This window comes from Neovison vison, chromosome 12, assembly GCF_020171115.1.
Source record: "Neovison vison isolate M4711 chromosome 12, ASM_NN_V1, whole genome shotgun sequence".
NCBI classification, from domain to species: Eukaryota; Metazoa; Chordata; class Mammalia; order Carnivora; family Mustelidae; genus Neogale; species Neogale vison.
The window spans coordinates 103,747,144-103,768,864 of record NC_058102.1 but is presented as its reverse complement, the minus strand read 5'-3'; the positions used below and the strand labels follow the sequence as shown (position 1 = coordinate 103,768,864).

The following is a 21,721-nucleotide window of genomic DNA, read 5'->3' as shown; positions in this document are numbered from 1 at the left end:
CTGGCTCAGTGGGTTAAGCCTCTGTCTCACCCCCCCCCTGCTGCTCTGCCTACTTGTGACCTCTCTCTTTCTCTGTCATATTAATAAATAAAATCTTTAAAAAAAAAAAGAAACCTGCCCAGATGACAACTATTAACTGATAGAATGAGGACTGGGATCTAATATTCTGAGTTTTAAGTCAGTGCTCTTTCAACAATATGTCATCTTGAAATTATTATTGAGAACATGAGCCAGTGTTCGACTCCAAGATGTAAAATAGTAGCCTTGCCATTTTACACAGGGGTTAGGAGGCCGCTCATGATAATGGGGTCTTCCAGTTTATCAGAACCAGTCAAGTATTTTATATTCATATTGACTCCAGAAGCAAATATTAGAGAATTTTAAGTGCTGGGTGAACACTGGATGAGGCCAAGAAATATAAGACTGTAACATTATCGAACCTCTCTGATAAAATTTCCTCAAGAAATTTTCTTTTCCTTCAAGAGTTTCTTTTCTCTTCCAATTCAGTTTGGCACAGGACACTTCAAGAAATAGTGGGGGTGGAATGGGAGTGGGAAACAACGGATCTCACAAGCCCAGTAACAGGCAACCACTACTCATTAGGGGACTTTTGTCCATCCAAGCAACTCACACTACTTTCCTCTTGACAAAAACAAAGCACTGAAAGAATTACCAAATATAGAAAGATCCCCCAACTAGTTTGTTTTCTAATAAACCTAAGGCAGATGTCTCAGGACAGACTGCTTGTTGCTGTCTCCCACGCAGAAATTTTGAGCAACCAGAATTGCATTAAAAATGCAAGTGTTTAATCTTTCTGCAATCTCCCCAGGCTCTAGCTAGAACAGTGCACATTCTCAGAGTCCACGGTTAAGAAAATAAAAATTATAAACTATGGTTCTAGACTCGTCTTGAGTTTCCTTCTAGAAAAAAGTGCAGTGGCATACATACCCGCTAAATTTTACTTAACATTTCAGGAGGTTCACAGACTTCCTTGAGCCTACTCATGAATCACACCCCAGGCTAAGAATCCCTGGAGTCATATGTCAGATGGTAATAAGTGCTTTCATATTAAATAAAAACAACAAAGAGAGGACGGAATGATGACCACCTGGGGTGTCAGAGTAGCTTTCTCCCAGCAGAAACTTGAGCTGGTGTAGACTTTTGAGTGAGCATCCCAGGTAAAGGGTACAGCAAGAGCTAGGGCTCCGAGGAGACAATGTGATTGGCGAGTTGGACAAACACATCCTGATTTCCAGTTCTCTTCCTTCCCTTCTCTACCCTCCCGCCTCACTTCTTTCTCGTTCAACCTCTCCTCTGGACCCCGGTTCTTTCGTTTGAGAACTTCCTGAGTGCCGGGGCCACGCCTCCATTTTCCCCTAGTCTCACCAGAGCTGCTCTGACATTTTCAGGAACTGAACTGAACTCAGAGTCAGGAAAGTTGGGGTCCCTGCAGCTCGAGTTCTGCTGCCATTTTGCACGCCCTTCAGTCAGTCACTGGTTGACTCTGAACTTCACGTTCTCTGGCAAAGAGATTATCTTTACGGCCCACCCCAGATCTGAGATTCGAATCCCAAGATTCTTCTCTATTTCTCTTCTCTTCCCCACTCCTTCACATTCCCTCCCTTGCGCCTTGCTCTCTCTTCCCCCAGCTCTTCTCTCTTCATATCCCACCCGTATCTCCGATCCACGCCTTCGCTTCTCGGTTTGCGACTGCGCAGACAGACGTGGACGATGACTTTTAGCCCAGCTCAGTTGCCGTAGTGGGTCGGAGCGCCGGCCGTGGGGGATTGTGGGAGAAGATGGCGGCCGCCGTTCACCCCCGGGTTGTCCGGGCCCTGCCAATGTCACGTAAGTGTCACCGGGAACAGCGGCCCCCGTTTGGGATTGCGAGGCGGGGATCGGAAGTGTTGAGAGTGGCGCGGTGCCGCAGTGGTCACGCCGACTCCCGACTACCTTGGTCTTTCTGGGTCCGGGACTGCCTGTAGTTTTCTGCTTTCCTTCCCCCCTCCTTGGCTCATATTGCACTGTGCACTTGGGAAGGGGTCTGTGCTGAGCGAACGTGAGCAGTGGGAAGGGAAAAGGAGGAAGTGCGGGACATGTAAAGGATCGAAAGATCAGTTCTCATAGGGTTGTAAGGGTTTGAGGTTATGAAAAATTAGTATGTGTGGCCGGTGGCGGGACGTTCGGGGGTTGGGACGGGGGTGAGATCTGAAAAGGATGGAAGACAAAGGATATAGAAGTTTCTTAATGAATTAACTGTACGACCTTGTGCAAGCCCTTAATCTGTCTCAATTAAAGATTCTTCATGGTATCGGGCTCTCTGCTCTGCAGGGAGCCTGCTTCCTCCCCTCTCTCTCTCTGCTTGCCTCTCTGCCTACTTGTGATTTCTCTCTCTCTGTCAAATAAATAAAATCTTAAAAAAAAAAAGATTCTTCATGTTACAGTGGGGATGGTAATACCACAATGTCAGGGAGTTTACGAAACGATTAAATAAAGTAATATTTATTAAAGTACTTTCTGAGTCAAAAACATACCTGCATATGTAGAATGTGTTAGGTCGAGACACTGGGGTCTGGGGGAGGGAGGGATACTGGAGAGAACAATCAGGGGCTTGGTGGAAAGGAATGTGAAGCAGAGTAAAGGATATCTTAAGGTTTGTCTAAGCATTGTTCATTTTTCCTTCTATTCTGATTGGATCTGCTGTCATGGTCCTCAAGTTGAAAATACACATTTGCTCTTACACTCAAGAAACGAGACAAAAAAGCAAGGAAGTTGGGAATACAGTTACACTTTATTATCATTCTTCCCTTTCCACCCTTTCACAAATTTGCCCCAGTCAGCCTCCAAAAGTTGTGTTTTTCCATAGTGTGTTCAGGTCATTATCAAATATCATTTGCCCTCAAAGTTAGCTGCATGTCAGAATCATTTTTAGTGCTTTAGAAAAAACAGAAATGGGGACTCATTGCAGAGCTATTGAATCAGAATTTTTGAGACTGACTCCTTGCACCTTAGGTTTTAAAAAAGCTCCATAAGTCCTTTGATGTTTAGGGTGAGGAGCAAGTTACGAGTATTTGGAGGACACATTTCTATTTTCCATCTTGGGTAGAGCTGCTACATACCAGTGGAAAGGTGATTGGTTCACATTGTTTATAGTGGGTGGTTTTGTAGCTATGACTTTTTTGCAAAGACATTTGTTGGTTCTTGTGAAAGTATTACATAGGTGGGACATAATGTAGATCATGAATGATAATAACTGCTATTTTTGTGTATTGGCTATTTGCTAACCACAGTCCTAAATATTTTAAAATAAATATTTATTAAAATAAGTATTTTAAAATAAATATTTTCACTTTAACTTCTTTTTAGTTGAAACCATAGCTTGTTCTGTTAACCTCTATGCTTTATTGTCTCTGGGAAGTAAGCTTTTGCATCAGCTCTAGAGAGGCCAGTCTAGTGTATAACATAACAAAAAAACTATAGGACGGAACTGTGTGAAACAATTATATATGGTGAGATGTGGAGAGACTACTAAGTACTATAGGAAATCAGAAAAGGGAAAGATTAGTATCATTTGAAGTAGGGAAGATTGGAAGAGCAGTGGAGAATTGCAGTGCTTCCACTGATTTTTCTTTTTGTTTTTTAGGATCGTTATGATTTGGAAAGTGAGAGAAACTAGGCATTTTCCTGGCATGGGCAAGGACAAGGTGGTGAGAATGGAATCACAAAGTGATTAGGAGGCAGTGAACTGACTACCTGTAGATAGGGGATAGTAGGAAAGAAAGTTGAATATGTTAGGTAGGATCAAATAATGGAGGACTTTGAAAGTCAAGCAGTTTTGTCCAGTGTTCTGGAAAGTGGGTTTTGCAAGAGCAATCAGTGAGATACAAAAATACAGTATTAGAACTTAAAAAAACATTTTCAGTAATAATAACAACAATAGCTAACACGTAGTTCAAACTATATACCAGACACTATTCTAAGTGCTTTAATATGCTTTATAGTGTATATGACAAATTGGTACTACACAGAATGTATGTGTGATTTATAAATGTTTAAAACTTATGCAGTGTGCAAGCAAATATGTTTGGAGAAGATTGGTTTATATATTATAGTAAGAAGCCAATAGAGGTTTTTGAGTAGAAGAATATAATGAATAAAGACTATTACTCTCCTAATGGTGTTCATAATATATGGAAGAAAATAGAGAAGTTGGAGCCAAAGAAGGTAACAACTTAGATTTATTAAGTACCTACTAGTGCAAGGCACTGTGATAGGTACCTACCCATATATTAATTTTCAAGTCAACCCTCTAAAATGTAAGCTCCCTAAGACCAGGGACTTTTTTATTGTGCTAGTCAGTTTCTAGATTAGTGGTTGGCCTGTAATTGTTGGGGAAAAATAAACAAATAATCTCATGAGGTTAGTGTAACATCACCTGAAAGATTTTGAGGTAATAACAAGTGAAAGCTTCTATTACTCATTGAGTGCTTAACATGCGCTACATAATGTGCTAAGTGCTTTATATACATTTACTATAATACTTCTAACAATCATTTGTGGTATTAATTCCTTGAATGTAGTCATTCTTCCTGCCTTATCCAGTGTCCTCATTTCCTTCCTTATTGAACATTCTAATCATTCCCTCATATATTCTTAACTCCTCAGCCCATCTGCCTGTGGCATTTAAAACAGAACAAAACAAAATAAAACAAAGCACTAATTAAACCAAGCTTTCCACATATTTCCTGCATACCCCTGAATAGTAGAGAACTGAGCTACAGAAAACTCCAAACTGACCTTATTTTAAATTCATGAATACAAATATCAAGTAGATTTTCTTTTCTTTTCTTTTTTTTAAAAGATTTTATTTATTTGCCAGAGAGAGAGAGTACACACAAGCAGCAGAGAGGCAGGCAGAGGCAGCGAGAGAAGCAGGCTCCCCGCTGAGCAAGGAGCCCGATGCGGGACTCGATCCCAGGACCCCAGGATCATGACCTGGGCTGAAGGCAGCAGCTTAACCAACTGAGCCCCCCAGGCATCCCTCAAGTAGATTTTCAGTATTCTGTTTTTCAAAGAAATTTGTTTTCCCTTTTTCATATGATTATTTAACATTGTCAGTTTCCTAAAACTTGTAACATGTGCTTCTGTCTCATTCTCACCTTTACCTTGAAATCGGAGGAATCAGATGAGAACGATCTTTTTCCCCACCATAAAAATCTATTAGCTGAGCTGTGATAATTCTCAGCTTTCCCTCCTGTGATAGTGGATAAACCCCTCGTACTTTGATCTAAAGCCAGTTCTTTTGTTTTGCATTCCATCCCATCTTCAATTACCTGTGTATTCCCTCTCCTGAATCATTCGTTTTCCCCTTCTACTGGGTCATTTCTGTCAGTGTATAAATATGTTATAATAGCTCATATGGAAAAAAAATCCTTCTTGGCCTTATGTTTCTCTAGTCCTCCCCCTACCTTTTACATCATGTCTCCTCAGAAGAATCCTCAATACTCCTTTTCCCACTTCCTTTCCTCACATTCTCTCCTGCCTGCTCGAGTTAGGCTGTCATTCCCACAGCAATAAAATTGCTCTTATTGGGGCCACTCAAAACCAACATCTAGGTCTATGGTCCTCTGTCCCCATCCTACTTCACTTTTCAGCTGCCTTTGATAGAGTTAACTATTACCTCTATCAGTCCCTTTCTTCATTTACCTTCTGGGTACCGTTTCCTTGTGTTTTCCCCTTACTTACTGTGCTGCTGTTCAGTCTCCTTTGCTGGCTTTTCAGGCAAGTCACTTAAACTCTCTGAGCCTGAGCTTCCTTATCTGTAAAGGGGCAGGAAGAATAGTATTAAATAAAGTAATACCTACTGAGCACTTAGAACAATGCCCAGCATCTGCTAGCAGTTTTGTAAATTTAGCTGTTACTGTAGTTTGTTGGTTATGTGTCTGATCTGCAGTGCTTGTTTTTAATCTTTGTGGTTTCAGTCACTGTTCAGTAAGCTGAAAAAGTGGGCTTTTTCTCTAATTTCATGCTTTTGGGTAGGGAAAAACCATGGTTTCTGGGCAGAGTGCCCCTGGAGAATCATATGCAGAAAACAGACACACTTACTTAGTTACTCACTTACCCACCCTTCCTCTCTTCCTCCCTCCTTCCCTCCCTCCCTGCCTGTCTGCCTGCCTGCCTCCCCCCCCAACACAAGTTTTCTAAAGCAATTCCTATTTGTTTCAGTGTTCCCCAAGTTTACAGAACACCAGTGCTGATGGTAAACAGTTTGTTGATTCTAGCAAAAGTTTATTAGCATTTTAAATGTTTTACTTGTTTTTTACCTATTCCCTGAAGGTTAGGTAACCTCTAAAACTCTGCCATTATACGTTTCAAGGGGCTTGAAAATTAGGAGTGTGATTCCAAAGGAGTTTTACACCTCTGTGGAATGCAGAATAGTTGGTGGAACTAGGGGTGTGTAACCTGGAGAAGACTTAGAGATATACTTGCTTCACTTAAATGCAGGAGAGGGATTAGATTTGTTTTCTGTCATTCCAGAGGAGCAAAGAAATCAAAGCTGCTGGGAAACAGTCATTAATCTTCCATGTGGTGGAACCCTCTGTTAGAATGGCTCAAATAAGAATGGTCTGTGATGGGAAGTCATGTTTCCCCACCTTGCAGATGTCTAGGCTAAGGCCACATGGTCTCCTTGTGCATATAAAGTGGAGATGTAAATAGTGAGAGGTTTGGCAAATTAACCTCTCTAAAGGTCGGAAAATCTTTTTCCAAACATTCGATTTGTCATTACATTTGATGATTTTCAATAGCTTTATATTGTCTGAACTGTACTCTTTTTAAGAAAAAAAAAAAGTTCTCTGCTAGGAGTCCTCTGCCGCCAGCATGTATCATCAACTTTATTTTTTTCATTCATTATCAGTTTCAGAGTCTGTTTCAGGTAAATCTTCTCTTCCCTGCACTGGGCTTATTCATTTCCATGTCTACATTGTTGTATGTGTAATGTGTTTCACACAGAAATCTGTTCTTTCTGTTGTTCCTCTTTACAACCTTACTCAAATTAGTTTATTGCTTGATAGCAAAAATCCCGCGAATTGCTTTTAATAAGCAATTAAAAAATGGGCAAAGAGGATATGTGAAAGGCCAACAGGTACATGAAAAGGGGCTCAACATCACTTGTCATCAGGGAAATGCAAATTAAAACCACAATGAGATACCACCTTAGACATTAGAATTGCCATCATGAAAAAGGCAGGGGATAACAAATGTTAGCTGTGATGTGGAGAAAAGAAAATGGCTACTGTGGAAAATAGCATCGAGGTTCCTCACAAAATGAAAAATACAACTACTGTGGGATCTAACTGTTCCACTTCTGCTGCTTTGTTCAAAGGAAATGAAAATACCAACTCAAAAGAGGTATCTGCACTCCCACATTTATTGTAGCATTATTTACAATAACGGGGACATGGAAACAACCTGTGTGCATCGGGGTTTGAACAGATAAGGAGTTCTGGTATTTATATGCGATGGAATATTTGGCCATAAAAAACTAGGAAATTTGACCATTTGCTGCAACATGGATGGATCCTGAAGGCATTACACTGAGTGAAATAAGTCAGAGAAAGACGATGCTGTATGATCTAAACTTTGTATGTTCTCACTTATATGTGGGATTGAAAAGAAACCCAAATTCATAGAAAAAGAGCACAGACTTGTGGTTTCTAGAGAAAGAGGGTTGCAGGAGGGGGGTTTGGAGGAAGGTGGTCAAAAGTACAAATCTATAGTTATAAATAAGTACTCGGGATGTAATGTTCAAGATGGTGACTATAGCTAATGCTGCTGTATGATTCATAGAAACATTAAGGTAGTTAATGCTAAGAGGTCTCATCACAAGGAGAAAATTGTGTTTTTCTTCTTTCCTTTTTATTATATCTCTGTGAGATGATGAACATAAGCTGAACCTGTTGTAATCATTTTATAATATATGTAAATCAAACTACCATGCTATACGCCTTAAATTTAACACAATGATGTATGTTATTTCTCAGTAAAACTGGAAGAAAAGTCCCCCAAATCCATTTTATCCAGGAATCTTTCCTTGTAATTATCTAAATTTTTGCTTCCTTCCTTTGCATTCTCTCTGTGTTCCTTTTTACTCTGGGGGTTTATACTCTCAATATGTGACTTCTATTTTTCAAATGTGATTTATCTTCTTAGGTATATTGTATCCTATAGGGCAGGGAGTTTACCGTTGACTCTTGAACAATGCAGTAGTTAGGGTCACTGACCCCCCCCCATCCCTGCAGTCAAAAGATCATGTATAATTTTTGGTTCCCCTTAAACTTAACTACTTATGGCTTTCTGTTGACGAGAAGCCTTACTGGTAACATAAATAGTTGATTAACATTCTGTGTGTTTTACGTATATGTATTATATACTGTGTTCTTAGTAAAGTGAGAGAAAAGAAAGTGTTATTAAAGAAAGTCATAATGGAGAGAAAATACAGTATTGTGCTTTATTTATTGAAAAAAATCTGCACCTGAGTGGACGTTCAAACCTGTGTTGTTGAAGGATCAACTGTACTTTCTAATTTTTATATATTTCCTTACAACACATGGATTCTTGGTTGCGGTGCTTTGTGTTTATTGCTGTCGGCACTTAAATTACAATTTTTGATTTAAAAGTTCATTTTAAACTTAAGCATATGAAAGTAGTGATAGCAAAATAACGTTACCAGTTTCAAGGAAAAGAGGTTATTCACGCTCACTTTTGTATTAACATTTGCCATTTTTGTTCTTGGGGTTTTGTCTAAGGTTCTTCTATTGCTGCAAGAGCCACTGCTGTGTTTCATGGCCCTCCCCGGCGCCAGCTTCATCATGCGCTCATACCTCATGGCAAAGGTGGGCGTTCCTCAGTCAGTGGGATTGTGGCCACTGTGTTTGGAGCAACAGGATTCCTGGGCCGATACGTTGTCAACCACCTTGGTAAGTAAAGTTCCTTGAGTTCCGTATACTCCAGTGCCATTTATTAGGTTTGCCTAATGAGAATCCATGAAGCATGTTTCTTTTCCATTTAGCAGTGTTACAGATTACTCCTGTCTTGGATTTATGTCATCTTGATCTGCTATACATTAAGAAGCATACCATACTTACTGTATAGGATGTAGAAACAGGAATGTCGTCTCTGTAAAGTTATGGCATCTCTAGCACAACAAAATAGGCTTTTTGTTAAACATGGTATCCATTCATTTACCATACTAGAAATTAAATATTTACCAAATTCATATTTCATTGATCTTGATCCTTGTTTCAATCCATTCTTTTTTTAGGACGTATGGGGTCACAGGTGATTGTACCCTATCGGTGTGATCCGTATGACACCATGCACCTTCGTCCCATGGGTGACCTGGGCCAGATTATCTTTTTGGTAAGAGCCTGTGTTGACAGATGTAAATTATTGAGATAATTTTTAGGAGAGAGGCAGTGTGATAAAGAAGCAGTTTCACCCAGACTGAACCAAGGGCATCCTTCATTTATCCCAGTCTCGTAAACTCTTGCCCAGCAGTTGACAAATGTTTTCTGTAAAGGGCCATGGGTAAATGTTTTTATCTTTTGTAGGTCACAGAGTCTGTTCATGATTACTCAGCTCTGTCCTTCTAGCCTGAAAGCAGCTCTAGATAATATATAAATGAATGGAAGTGGCTGTGTTCTAATAAAACTTTACTTATCTAGTTAGACTATAGGCTAGATTTGCCTGTGGGTCATGGTTGCCAGCCCCTGCTCTAGGCCTCTGCCATCCAGTATGATAGCCAGTAGCCGCATGTGGCCATGGAACACTTGAAATATGGCTAATCTTAATTAAGATGTCCAGTACTTACACACCAGCTTTCAAAGATGTAGTACAAAGAAAATGATATAGATCATTAATAATTTTTTACATTTATTTTACATTTTTACATTTAATTTTTTACATGTATTGGGTTATTTCAGCTATATTGGGTTAAATAAAGTATATTATTAAAATGAATTTCACCTCTTTCTTTTTACTCTTTTAAATGTGACTGGTGGAAAATTTAGAATTGCCTATGTGCCTCGTGTTATAATTCTGTGGGACAGTGCTTCTGTAGATGGTGAGCATCACAGATAGGGTGTTTTATAACTTAGTTTCCTTGGCACAGACTGAATTTAGAACAGCACTTGCTCTGCTTCCTTATTGTTATTCTTTAATCTGCAGGTTCTTCCTTTAGGCCAAGAGTTGCCAATGGGGTGAGGTGGTGAGGAATGGGGTGAGGGGACCTTTCAAGGAGGTGTTTAAAAACTTGTGGGCCTTTTTGGTTGCCACCGTGACTGGAGACCATCTTGGCTTATTAGTTAGGAGTCAGGGATGCTAAATATCATACAGCTCCCAGGGCAGTCCCTTTCCACAAGAATTAACACTGCCCCTAGTGCCTACAGTTATCCTATTGAGAAACACTCTGGGCCTTGATGCTCTGTTTCCTGTTCTTCTGGCTAAATTGTCCAGCTTTTATCATTCTGTATGGACTTGCATTCTTCCATGGACACACTTCCCCTTTTAAGGGGATCTTAAGCATCCTTAAGATCTCTGATATATTCATGTAGATTATTTGTGATTGCTTTTAAATTTTTACTTATTTTTGATAGCTTTTTCATTTATTCTTACTGAATGTTCACAAGCTAAGTATAATACTATGTTGGAAACTATTGTTTCTGAATTTTTTTTTTTTTCTCTAAAATCTTGTTCTCAAATATTTTCTTGGTCTTACAGGTAGAAGAGCTTAGCTTTTTCCCTTGTTTTTTTGTGACTTGACTTTATCGGTCACTTTGTCAATGCTCTAAAGTATTTCACAAATAATAGGTGAAAACGTTGACTGGTTTGCAGATGCTGAGTCATTGGAATTAAGCTATATGATATATATCCCATGCTTTCCACAGGTATTTATAGAGTGCCTGGCATTGAGTTATACTCTGATCATGTCTTCACGAACAAGACCACAGGGAGCTCTCAGTGTTAATAGAGAACGCAGAGACTAAACCTAACAACTTTTTGTTGTTGTTGTTTGTTTTTTAAGGAAGGGGAGAGAGAGAGTGCATGTGAGTGTGGTCTTGGGGGAAGGAACAGACAGACAGAGAATCTTTTTTTTTTTTTCTTTTCTTTATTTCTTTTTTTTTCTTTTTTTAAAATTTCTTTTCAGCATAACAGAATTAATTGTTTTTACACCACACCCAGTGCTCCATGTAATATGTGCCCTCCTTAATATCCACCACCTGGCTCTCCCAACCTCCCACCCCCCGCCCCTTCAAAACCCTCAGATTGTTTTTCAGAGTCCATAGTCTCTCATGGTTCACCTCCCCTTCCAATTTCCCTCAACTCCCATCATGGAGAGAGAATCTTTTTTTTTTTTTTTTTTTTTAAAGATTTTATGTATTTATTTGACGGAGAGAAATCACAAGTAGATGGAGAGGCAGGCAGAGAGAGAGAGGGAAGCAGGCTCCCCGCTGAGCAGAGAGCCCGATGCGGGACTCAATCTCAGGACCCTGAGATCATGACCTGAGCCGAAGGCAGTGGCCCAACCCACCGAGCCACCCAGGCACCCCGATGGAGAGAGAATCTTAAACAGGCTCTGTGCCCAGCATAGAGCGTAATGTGGGGCTTGATCCCACCACCTTGAGATTACGACCTGAGCTGAAATCAAAAGTTGGACGCTTAACCAACTGAGCCATCCAGGCACCCCAAACATATTACTTTGAATATAGTATTGTTTATAAAAGGGGAAAGGCAAGAAAGATAAAATGGGAAGACTTCACTATATTGTTGTTTATTTTGGAGGAGGGTGAACCATACTAAGTGTGAGGTACTGATTTCCCTGCTTTAGTCTCTGTTGGAAACTGCTATCTGAATTACCACCTGGTTTGCTAATTTGACTGTGCTCCCTGAGCCTTATCCCTGGGAATTTGGTTTCCTTTTAATTCTTTTTCTCCAGGCTTCTCTCTTGCACCATTCTTACAGGTATGCCCCAAGCTCAAGCTCTTCTACTCTGAGTCTTCTCGGATTCTTTTTTTCTCATCTTTGCCCTCTTTTCTAAAAAAAAAAAAAAAAAAGGCCTTTTTTTGCTCTTTATGTGTAGAACTGCTTTTTTTTCTTTTTTTTTTATTAGCTATGTCACTTACCATGTTGTAGATTGTATGTCTGTTTTTCTATTTTACTTGATCTTCATAGCGAATCCTTGATATGGGTTGTATTTTCAAATTTTCCATGGAGGTTGGAGAGATAACCTTGTACACAGTTCACAAAAGGCAAATGGAATTCCTGTCTGACTCCCCAGCTGTCACTCTATATGTCTCTTGTACCCCCTCTTCATCAGTTGTACCTAGTTTTTCCTGCTGAGGGCTTCATCTTTTGCTCGTGAGTCTGGTTTCTGGAGCCCTGTCTTTTATAAATTGTGCAGGTTGGTTAGTGGGCCCCACCTGCTTCCTCCATCTCCACATCATTCCTTTCTCACTCTCTCTCTGCTCACTCATACAGACCCCTTAGTGTTTTACTCCAAGAACTTCTTACTAATTATTATTTTCCTTTGAAATGTTTAAAAAAATCCAATTTCATTTTTTTCTTTTAATTAATTTTTTTAAATTAACATATAATATATTATTAGCCCCAGGGGTACAGGTCTGTGAATTGCAGGTTTACACACTTCACAGCACTCACCATAGCACACACCCTTCACAATGTCCATAACCCCACCACCCTCTCCCTAGCCCCCTCCCCCTGGCAGGCCTCAGTTTGTTTTGTGAGATTAAGAGTCTCTTATGGTTTGTCTCCCTCCCGATCCCATCTTATTTCATTTATTCCTTTCCTACCCTCCTAACCCCCCACGTTGTCTCTCAATTTCCTCATATCATTTTAACACAGAAAATGCTGTACCTTTTTCTGAGGTCATTTAATCCCTGGTCTCCCATTTTGGACAAGAATCGTCAACCTGACTGTAGCCTGAATCACTCAGACATTTAGTTCTACACTGAAATCTTCCATTGACTCAGCCTGCACTTTTAGGCAGGCCACTCCTCCCTGAGTGTTGTTTTCATGTCTTTAAAGTAGAAATGACTAGATCTGGGATTATAAAGAGGAAAGAGTTAAGAAGAAAAAAGAAAATAGTCATGAATGCTCCCAATTTAATGTTAGCCTTTCAGAGATACTCCACCTATCTTCAGTCTGTATCTGGTTGCTGCAAAAGGGAAAGTCAGTTTTCCTCCCAAATGATCCTTGCTCATGGGCTCTATTTCAGGAAGGGAGATTTGGTAACCAGAGTCCCTTACAAACTTGCAGGAGGCGGTTGGATGGCCAGAAATGGATGTTCCCCACTAAAAGTGAATACTGTCTTTTCTAATTCTATCATTTAATTACCTGAATAAAATAGATACACTGTGACCTGTTTATCTCCAGGAGAATCAGAGAATCAGCAGGGAGTTCGAGACCTCATGACCATTTCTCTTGTAATAAATGGAGCCTGTATGAAATGGTACCATATTATACCTACCACAGATGGCCTAGTTTGAAACTTGCCCTAATGTTTGCATCTGACTGGCTATTGTTCTTACAGGAATGGGACGGGAGAAATAGAGATTCTATCCACAGAGCAGTGAAGCACAGCAACGTGGTCATTAATCTTGTTGGGCGAGAATGGGAAACCAAGTAAGTTTTTGCTCTTATTTTTTCTTTGCATATGCTGTCTTAGGGCTCAGTAGACATTCGCTGGGTACCTTCTAATGTCAGGAATTGTAGTTATCACATTTTTAATTAGTCCATCATAAAGCATTGATTAAACAGCTGTTTACCTACTGAAAACCCCCCTCTCAGGAGCTGCCGTTGGCAGTAAGTCTGGAATAAGTGAGCAATGCGATGGGCTGCCCATAAAAAGTCAGTAGAGATCGTGTCAGTGTGGTTGGTGTCATCAGCTTGCAGGAATGACCAATTGGTTCATGAATGGCCGATCCTTTGTTTCGATTTGTCCAGCTGGGATGGATTAGGCAGGATGATTTTGCCCATCCTACTGTTCATCCAGCTGAACATTGGTTTTCTTGTGTGAACAGTGTTCTAGATCTAGTGTTTCCATTATTAATCAAAGATGGTGGGAGTACTGGTTCAAACAGTTCTTTAGCCTTTGTGGGTTGTTTATCAACAGGTAGTGTTTTAACCTTGCAGTTTCACAATACTTTGTTCATACCATTTTCTTAACATTTATGAAAGTTTGAAAATCTATGTCTGCCTTAGCACATTTTTCTAAGTTCCTTGGTGACTTGGAGAGTCGCATTCAACTTTAAATCTGTAGTGACTAATAACAGTGCCTTGTACAGCTTAAGCCTTAATGTTATTGTGTAATGTTAGTGTTAGTGGGTTAAACCAGTAACTGATTTTTTTAGTTTTTTTTTTTTTTTCCCCTGGGGGAAACAAAGGCCCCGGGGATAAGAAGTGGGTCCCTTTTCGGCTCCCAACACTCCCCCCTTCCTTTCCAACCACTGCAGCCAGATGTTCTTAAAGGGTCCCAGCCTTGGGATTCCTTGAGGACAGAGAGTATTATGTGTGCTGATTTACAACTTACGGTAAGGTTTAAATTATGTACAGTAATGATGATGAGCAATAGAACTTACATGTATATAAAATACACATATATATATATATTAATTTTGACTTTGGGTTAAATCATTGCCATTTAAAAGTTTAACTGTGACAAATTCCAGCAATAGTATGAAAACGAGCTTACCGCAGAAAGCTTTGGAATCCTGAGTCAGGTGTTCTTAACTGATCCCCCCTTTTTTTCCTTCTTCCAGAAACTTTGATTTTGAGGATGTTTTTGTGAAGATTCCCCAAGCAATTGCTCAAGTGTCCAAAGAAGCTGGAGTTGAAAAATTCATTCATGTTTCGCATCTGAATGCTGATATTAAAAGCTCTTCTAGATATCTGAGAAATAAGGTAAGTGACAAGTTGGCTTGGGAAGTGGTTCCCAGAGCTGGAGTTTCTTGGCCCCTTTGAACCTTTGAAACATGAGTTAAGTGATAAGGATTTCTCACTGACATATCGAGAAATAAAACGGGTTTCTAATTCTCTGTATCCAGAATAGATTGATGTGTGTGTTGTGTTCTGACATACAGAAGAGTGCCTTCTGTATGCAGGGAACTATGGTAAGGGGCTTCAGAGAAGGATAGAGCATTCTTACCTCTTCTCAAATGCTGCAGGTTGCTTGGGACATAGTAGAATTATATAGTAAACCTCATAAAAAGTAGAGTATTATTCCTGTCTAAAGCATCCTACCCATGTCACCTACAGGTAAAAAGACCGTCTTTTTTTTTTATCAAACATCGTGCCTAGACGTGGTCCTGTGCTGCTCTTAGGGGGGTAATGAAAAGGCTGAGAATGACAGGGACAAATATTTTTCAAGGAAATCTAGTATTTAGGTTTTTTTTTTTTCCATTTACCCCATAACACATTTAATGCTGTGCACTAGCCAAGATGCTTCTCAACCCTAAGAGTAAACTTCCATGCTTTCGTGCATCATGTTCATTTTATACATTTATTCCATGCTTTCTAATTTTGCCTGGAAAACTCTTACTTGATTTTTTTTTCCCAATTTATTTATTTTCAGAAAAACATTATTCATTATTTTTTCACCACACCCAGTGCTCCATGCAAGCTGTGCCCTCTATAATACCCACCACCTGGTACCCCAACCTCCCACCCCCCCGCCACTTCAAACCCCTCAGACTGTTTTTCAGAGTCCATAGTCTCTCATGGTTCACCTCCCCTTCCAATTTGTGGAGCATAACCAATAGCATGGAGGACAAGGGGCGTTAGAGAGTAGTAGGGAATTTGGGTATTTAGGTTTTTTATACTTCCAGAAAGCACACTGTCATCCAGATTGTACCTAGGGATTGACCATTCTGATTTGGGGTCATTCTGTAGCCCGAAATGTCTTTATTATCAGGGACTCAAAGGAATTGCAGTGTCTGGGGCTGTCTTTAGCGTTTGTTTTCTGCCATCATGTACCTGCTTTGGGTCAGATTGTTCAGGACCACAGAGTTCTTTGCCAGTGGCCCCAACTTTTTGATCCCCTGCATTCTTTTATTGAACAAATGATGTATTAAATATCTGCTGTGTACTGTATATTGTATTGGGTGGTGGGGATGCAGTAGTGAATAAAACTGACACAGCCTTAGCCCCTGTCTGTTTTCTAATCCATTGAGGAAAATAATTCCACTTGCGCCTGGTGTTGCAAAGTAGAGAACTGTGACATAGCATATAATGGGAAGAGAGGGCATCTGTCAGTTTGGAGGATTTAATTATTAGCATCCGAATATTCAATGTAAACTGGCTCAGACATAAAGGAGGTTTATAGCCCCTCTATCTGAAAGATCCAGCAATAAGGAGACTTAGTCACATTGGTGCCAGTGTTCATCAGAGTTTTGGCTTTGTTTCTCTGAGATTCTTTTTTTTTTCCTCTGTGATTCTTTCAGCTCCTCCTTTTGTGTAAGCTCTGTGTCTCATAGTCATGAAGTGGCTAGCAGCATGTCCAACCCTCACTGTCTTCATACCACATGGATGAGGGAGAGGGAGCGTATTCAGAGATGTCCAGTCCTGTGGCTTATACCACGAGGTGGATAGTAGTGCTGGCAAATAAGGGGAGAGACACTTGAAAAGGACAGGACTGTTGGGCAGTGGTTCTTAGCCTTAGCTGCCCATTAGAAGCGCTGATGGAACTTTGAAAAATCCTGCACCCTGACCAATGAAAATAGAATCTCTGGAGATAGAACTTGGGCATCAATACTTTTAACTCTTCCTAGGTAATTCCAAAGCACAGCAAAGATAAAAAATAGTATATACAGAGAAGGAAGAGGATGATCCAATGTTGGACTCAGGTTGTGTTTCAGGTGTGTGTCCATCATCCAAGTAACAATGGTGAATGGGGTTTATGATACTGGAGCTCAGAAGTGAGGTCAGGTTTGGAGATATAAAACCAGTTAATTGGGGGCGCCTGGGTGGCTCAGTCAGTTGGGCATCTGCCTTCAGCTTGGGTCACGATCCCGTGGTCCTGGGATCAAGCCCCTTCAGTGGGCTCTTGATCAGCGGGGAGCCTGCATCTCTATCTGCCCTGCCACATGCTCATGCTCGTTCTCTCTTGCTCTGTCCATCTCTCTCTCTCTCCCCCAAATGAATAACAACATCTCTAAAAAATATAAAACCAGTTAATTGAAGCAGTGTTTGGGAATAAGATTGCCTAGTGAGGAAGTGTAGATTGAGAGAACTTTGAACAGGCCTCAGAGGGATACTCATGATTAGTGCTCTGATAGCCGAGGAGCAAAGATCCCAAACAAAGGGATCAAAGATCAAGAAGGAGTGGATGTGGTGAGATGGAAGGGAAACCTGGAGAGTACAAGGTCATGGAAGCCAAGGGAAGACAGTGTCGCAAGGAGGGAGTAGTTGCTTATGAATGCCAGTGAGAAGCCGAGTGAGGTGAGAACCGGAAAGTCACCTTGGACTTAGCAGTGTTGAGGTCATCTGTGATCTGATCGAGAGTGGTTTGGGTGCAAGTGTTGGGGCAGAATCTAGAGCACAGGTGAGCAAAGAGTGAGCGGGAGCTTAGGTGGTGGGGACAGTAAGAGTAGATGGCAGTTTTAAGTGGTTTGGTAAGAAGAGGGAGGGGCAAGAAGCTGGAGAACCATGTGTACTTGGGAATCTTTTTTTTTTTTTAAAGGTGGAAGGTCTTGACATTGTGTAGGAGCTGGTGAGAAGGTGCTGCTAAAGAGTGAGACTGAGGATAAAGGAGAGAGTCAGTTGGGCAGGTTCCTGAGAAGTTGAAAGGAACTGAGTCCTGGAGCAGGGGAGGTAAGAAATAAGAAAGGGGGAGAGTTGTGGATTTTCTGGTAGGAACTTTTAAGGTGGTTTTTGTCTGCTGCAGTGTCTTCTCTTTGGATGAGAAGGTGAAGTCATTTACTGGAAGGAAAAGAATAGTAAGGGAGGAATTTGAATAGAATAGAGAATGTTTGAAATTGTCACGGGAGAGGATAGCTAATTAGAAGAAAACAGTACTTGGGAAATGTTGAGTGCCCAGTTAAAATTAATGAAGTGAGAGCATAATGGCACCAGTTTATGATTTTTTTAATTCAGGTGTAATTGACATACATCATCTTAGTGTTAGGTGTATAATGGAATGATTTGACATATGTATATATTGTAAAATGATATCCACAATAAGTCTGGTTAACATCACCACACAGTTACAGATTTTTTTGTGATGAGAACTTTTTTTTTTTTTTAAAGATTTTATTTATTTATTTGAGAGAGAAGGAGAGAGAGAGAACATGAGTGGGAGGAGGAGCAGAGGGAGAGGGCCAAGTGGACACTCCCTGTTGAGCAGAGAGCCCGATGTGGGGCTCGATTCCGTGACCCTGAGATCATGACCTGAGCCAGAATTAAGAGTCTGATGCTTAATTGACTCAGCCACCCAGCAGCCCCTTGTGATGAGAGCTTTTATGACCCACTCTTTTATTAGCAACTTCTAAACATACAATATAGTCTTATTACCAGTAGTTGCCGTTCAGGATATATGTTATATCCTGAGACTTAATTTCTTTTATGACTGGAAGTTTGTTCCTTTTGAGCCCCTTCACCTCTGTCTTTGGCCGTCTGTTCTCTGTGTCTGTGAGTTTGGTGGGGTTTTGCTTTTTTTTTAACATGTAGAAGTGCGATCATATGGTATTTGTCTTTGTCTGAATACTTTGATTAGCATAATGCCTTCAGGGTCCATCCATGTTGTTGCAAATGGCAAGATTTCCTTTTTTAGTGGCTGAGTAATATTGTGTGTGTGTGTGTGTGTGTGTTTATGACATCTTCTTTAACCCTTTATCTCCCACTGGACACTTAGGATTTCTTCTGTGTCGTGGTGATTGTAAATATTGCTGCACTGAACACGGGGATACAGTGTCAAGTTAGTGTTTTCATTTCCTTTGGACATACTAGCAGAAGTGGAGTTTCTGGACCATATGGTAGTTATATTTTTAAGTTTCTGAGGAACCCTCATGTTGTTTCCCATAGTGGGTGTACCAATTTACATTCCCACCAACAGTGCACAGGGGTTCCTTTTTCACCATATCCTCACTAACATTGTTTTGTGTCTTTTTGATAATCGCGATGCTAATAGGTGTGAAGTGATATCTCATTGAGGTTTTGATTTGCATTTCCCTGATGATTATTGATTCTGGGCACCTTTTCATGTACCTGTTGGTCATCTGTATGTCGTCTTTGGAAAAATGTCTGTTCAGATCCTCTGCCCATTTTTTAATTAAGTAGTGTGGGGTTTTTTTTGTTTGTTTGTTTGTTTTGTTTTTGTTTTTGTTTTGCTTTAGAGTTGTCCAATTTGTGATTTTTTTGTGCATTTGTTTTCCTCCAGCTCTGCAGGCAGCGGGAGTGCATGGCTCAAAGAAGGTAGCTAATGTGGTTCTTTCAGAATTGGAATTTTGCCTGGTGGGTGGGGGAGTAAAGACAAAAGGGCTGAGGTAGTTTACCATATTGGTAGGAGAGTGATTGAAAAGTTGGGCCGTGGAATCTAGTCTGAGGTAAGTTAGGAGGGCTTGATGTGGAGGAAAGTAGCGTCAGACTAGGGCTCTGAGAGGGTGATGACCAGACATCTCAGGAACCGGTGATGAAGAAGCAGCAGGTAGAAGTACGGGAGACTGCCATCTGAGAGCAGGATGTCTTTATGTAGTGCTTCAGAAGGGCAGTTGCAGTTGTTGATGTGGGCCATGGCCTGAATGAGTTGAAGGGGCAGAAGTGGAGAGAGGAGGTCACTGGAGTTGAGAAGCTCTAGAAACTGAGAGGTTCAAGTTCATCTGGAATGTATGTCACTCTCAGTCTCAGTGCAGGTGGAGAGGAAGGCTGGACAAGGTGCTGAAACCTGCATGGAAAGAGGCCTTGTCTAGGAGGCAGATGGTAACAAGCGAAGGTATTGAGGTTAGGAAACTTCCTGGCCTGTCCCCACTCCTTTGGATAAGTACATGTGCTGCCACTTCCATATCGTGACCTCTAACCACACTCTCCTTTCTCTGGCAGCCTGCTATATTGTTGATACCATCCAGGGAACCTGTGGTTAGGAAAAAAAATGGAGGCTGGAAAAATTCTACTCTGATTTTTCTCCTTTCTTCTGTGTAGGCTTCCCTAGGATAAATATAGGAAGACGCCTAACAAGAACCATTAGAGGCAGGACAAAGGAAATGTTAAACAGTGTGAAATGAATTACGAAAAGACATTTCAGAGCTTTCAAGACCACAAACTTAAAATAAGTAAAGAAGACAGTAACTGGGCCTGCTCAAAAAGGCCTAGAAAGATGGATTTTTACATGAAATGCTTCTGGACAGGAGAGTCAGGTTGAAAGCTGATAGATACTGCAAATGACCAGAATTGTGTTTCTTTCTTCTCCTTTTTGTTTTTTTCCAAATAAAATAATCAGTGAAAGTGTTTTTACAGAAAAAGAATGTATGTTATTTAACAAAAAAAATTCTGTGTAACTGACTTTCATGAATCCTACCTTAATCTGGAGAAACTGACCTTTGAAATACAAGTAACGTCCTGATAGTGGAAGGAATGCAAGCTCTTGTCACTCATCTCTGAACTCTGTTTTTTTTTTTTGTTTGTTTGGTTTAGGCTGTTGGAGAGAAGGAAGTGAGAGATGTGTTTCCAGAAGCCATTATCATAAAGCCATCGGACATCTTTGGAAGAGAGGATAGATTCCTCAATCATTTTGCAAGTATGTGTTCTTTCTTAGTACTAGAGAAGAGGATACAGATTAACCAGACTGAAGCTAAGCGCAAGCTAACAGTGGTTCTCTGACTTGGCAGACTGAGGTATATTTTCTGTCCCCCAGAAGTGCCTAGTGTGGTCTTCATTACTGTCTATGAAAACAAGCACTTTAGATTCACAGGAAGAGTGCAGTCTTGGGAGGCAGAGACTGGCTGTGGCAAGGGTATCAGGGGCAGCTTCCTTGTATGTTGAAATGGAGTTGAAAATGTCTGTCTCAAGAGTGGTGTGTTGCTGAAATGAAGTAGCGCATCTCACCATACTAGTCAATGCTTCAGTGTTGGCCTTATTTACATTTTTCACATGAAGCCCTTCTTAACTACTTCCTCACTTTAGTCTGATTGCCAGATCCCTTGGATATTGATTTTGAAAGACAAAGAGACGGCATTGTAGTTTGTCACGTGCATGTAATGAGTCTCCCTTGTTTTTGAAATATTTTATTTATTTTAGAGAGGAAGAGAAAGTGAATGAGCATGAACAGTGGGGAGGGGTGGAGGGAGAGAGAATCTCAAGCAGACTCCGCACTGAATGCAGAGCCCGACATTGGGCTCAATCTCATGATCCTGAGATTGTGTCAGTCTTCCTTGTTAATAGGAACTTCTGTGGAATGGGATTAGGGACTAATAAATAGGAATTTGACCATTGCTAAACTGGTATGGAAACTGCTTTCATGGGCTGGGCATCGAGATATGCTTGCTGTCAGGCTTTCTTTGTGTAATGATTTGACTTGTCTTGGCAGAGGAAATCAGTCTCCCTGACTAAGTGATGAGAGTTTGAGATTTTGCAGGTTAAAAAAGTAACTTCCCTGTACATTTTTGGGAGTGGGAAGGGAGAATACATTTTTAAAATCTGCGATAAGAACCGAGCT

General features: G+C 40.6%; 1 protein-coding gene across 1 annotated transcript in view; it reads left to right on the top strand.

Annotated features, from left to right (window-relative positions):
• Positions 1 to 1,754: 1,754 nt before the first annotated feature.
• The window catches only part of NDUFA9 (NADH:ubiquinone oxidoreductase subunit A9), a 35,541-nt gene continuing 15,574 nt past the window's right edge, over positions 1,755 to 21,721 (top strand). Inside the window, exons 1-6 of the mRNA XM_044226544.1 lie at positions 1,755 to 1,848; positions 8,808 to 8,978; positions 9,323 to 9,420; positions 13,610 to 13,701; positions 14,838 to 14,979; positions 20,701 to 20,803. Coding sequence (XP_044082479.1) covers positions 1,800 to 1,848; positions 8,808 to 8,978; positions 9,323 to 9,420; positions 13,610 to 13,701; positions 14,838 to 14,979; positions 20,701 to 20,803 — 655 coding nt within the window. The 5' untranslated portion in view covers positions 1,755 to 1,799. The remainder of the gene's footprint in view (positions 1,849 to 8,807; positions 8,979 to 9,322; positions 9,421 to 13,609; positions 13,702 to 14,837; positions 14,980 to 20,700; positions 20,804 to 21,721) is intronic.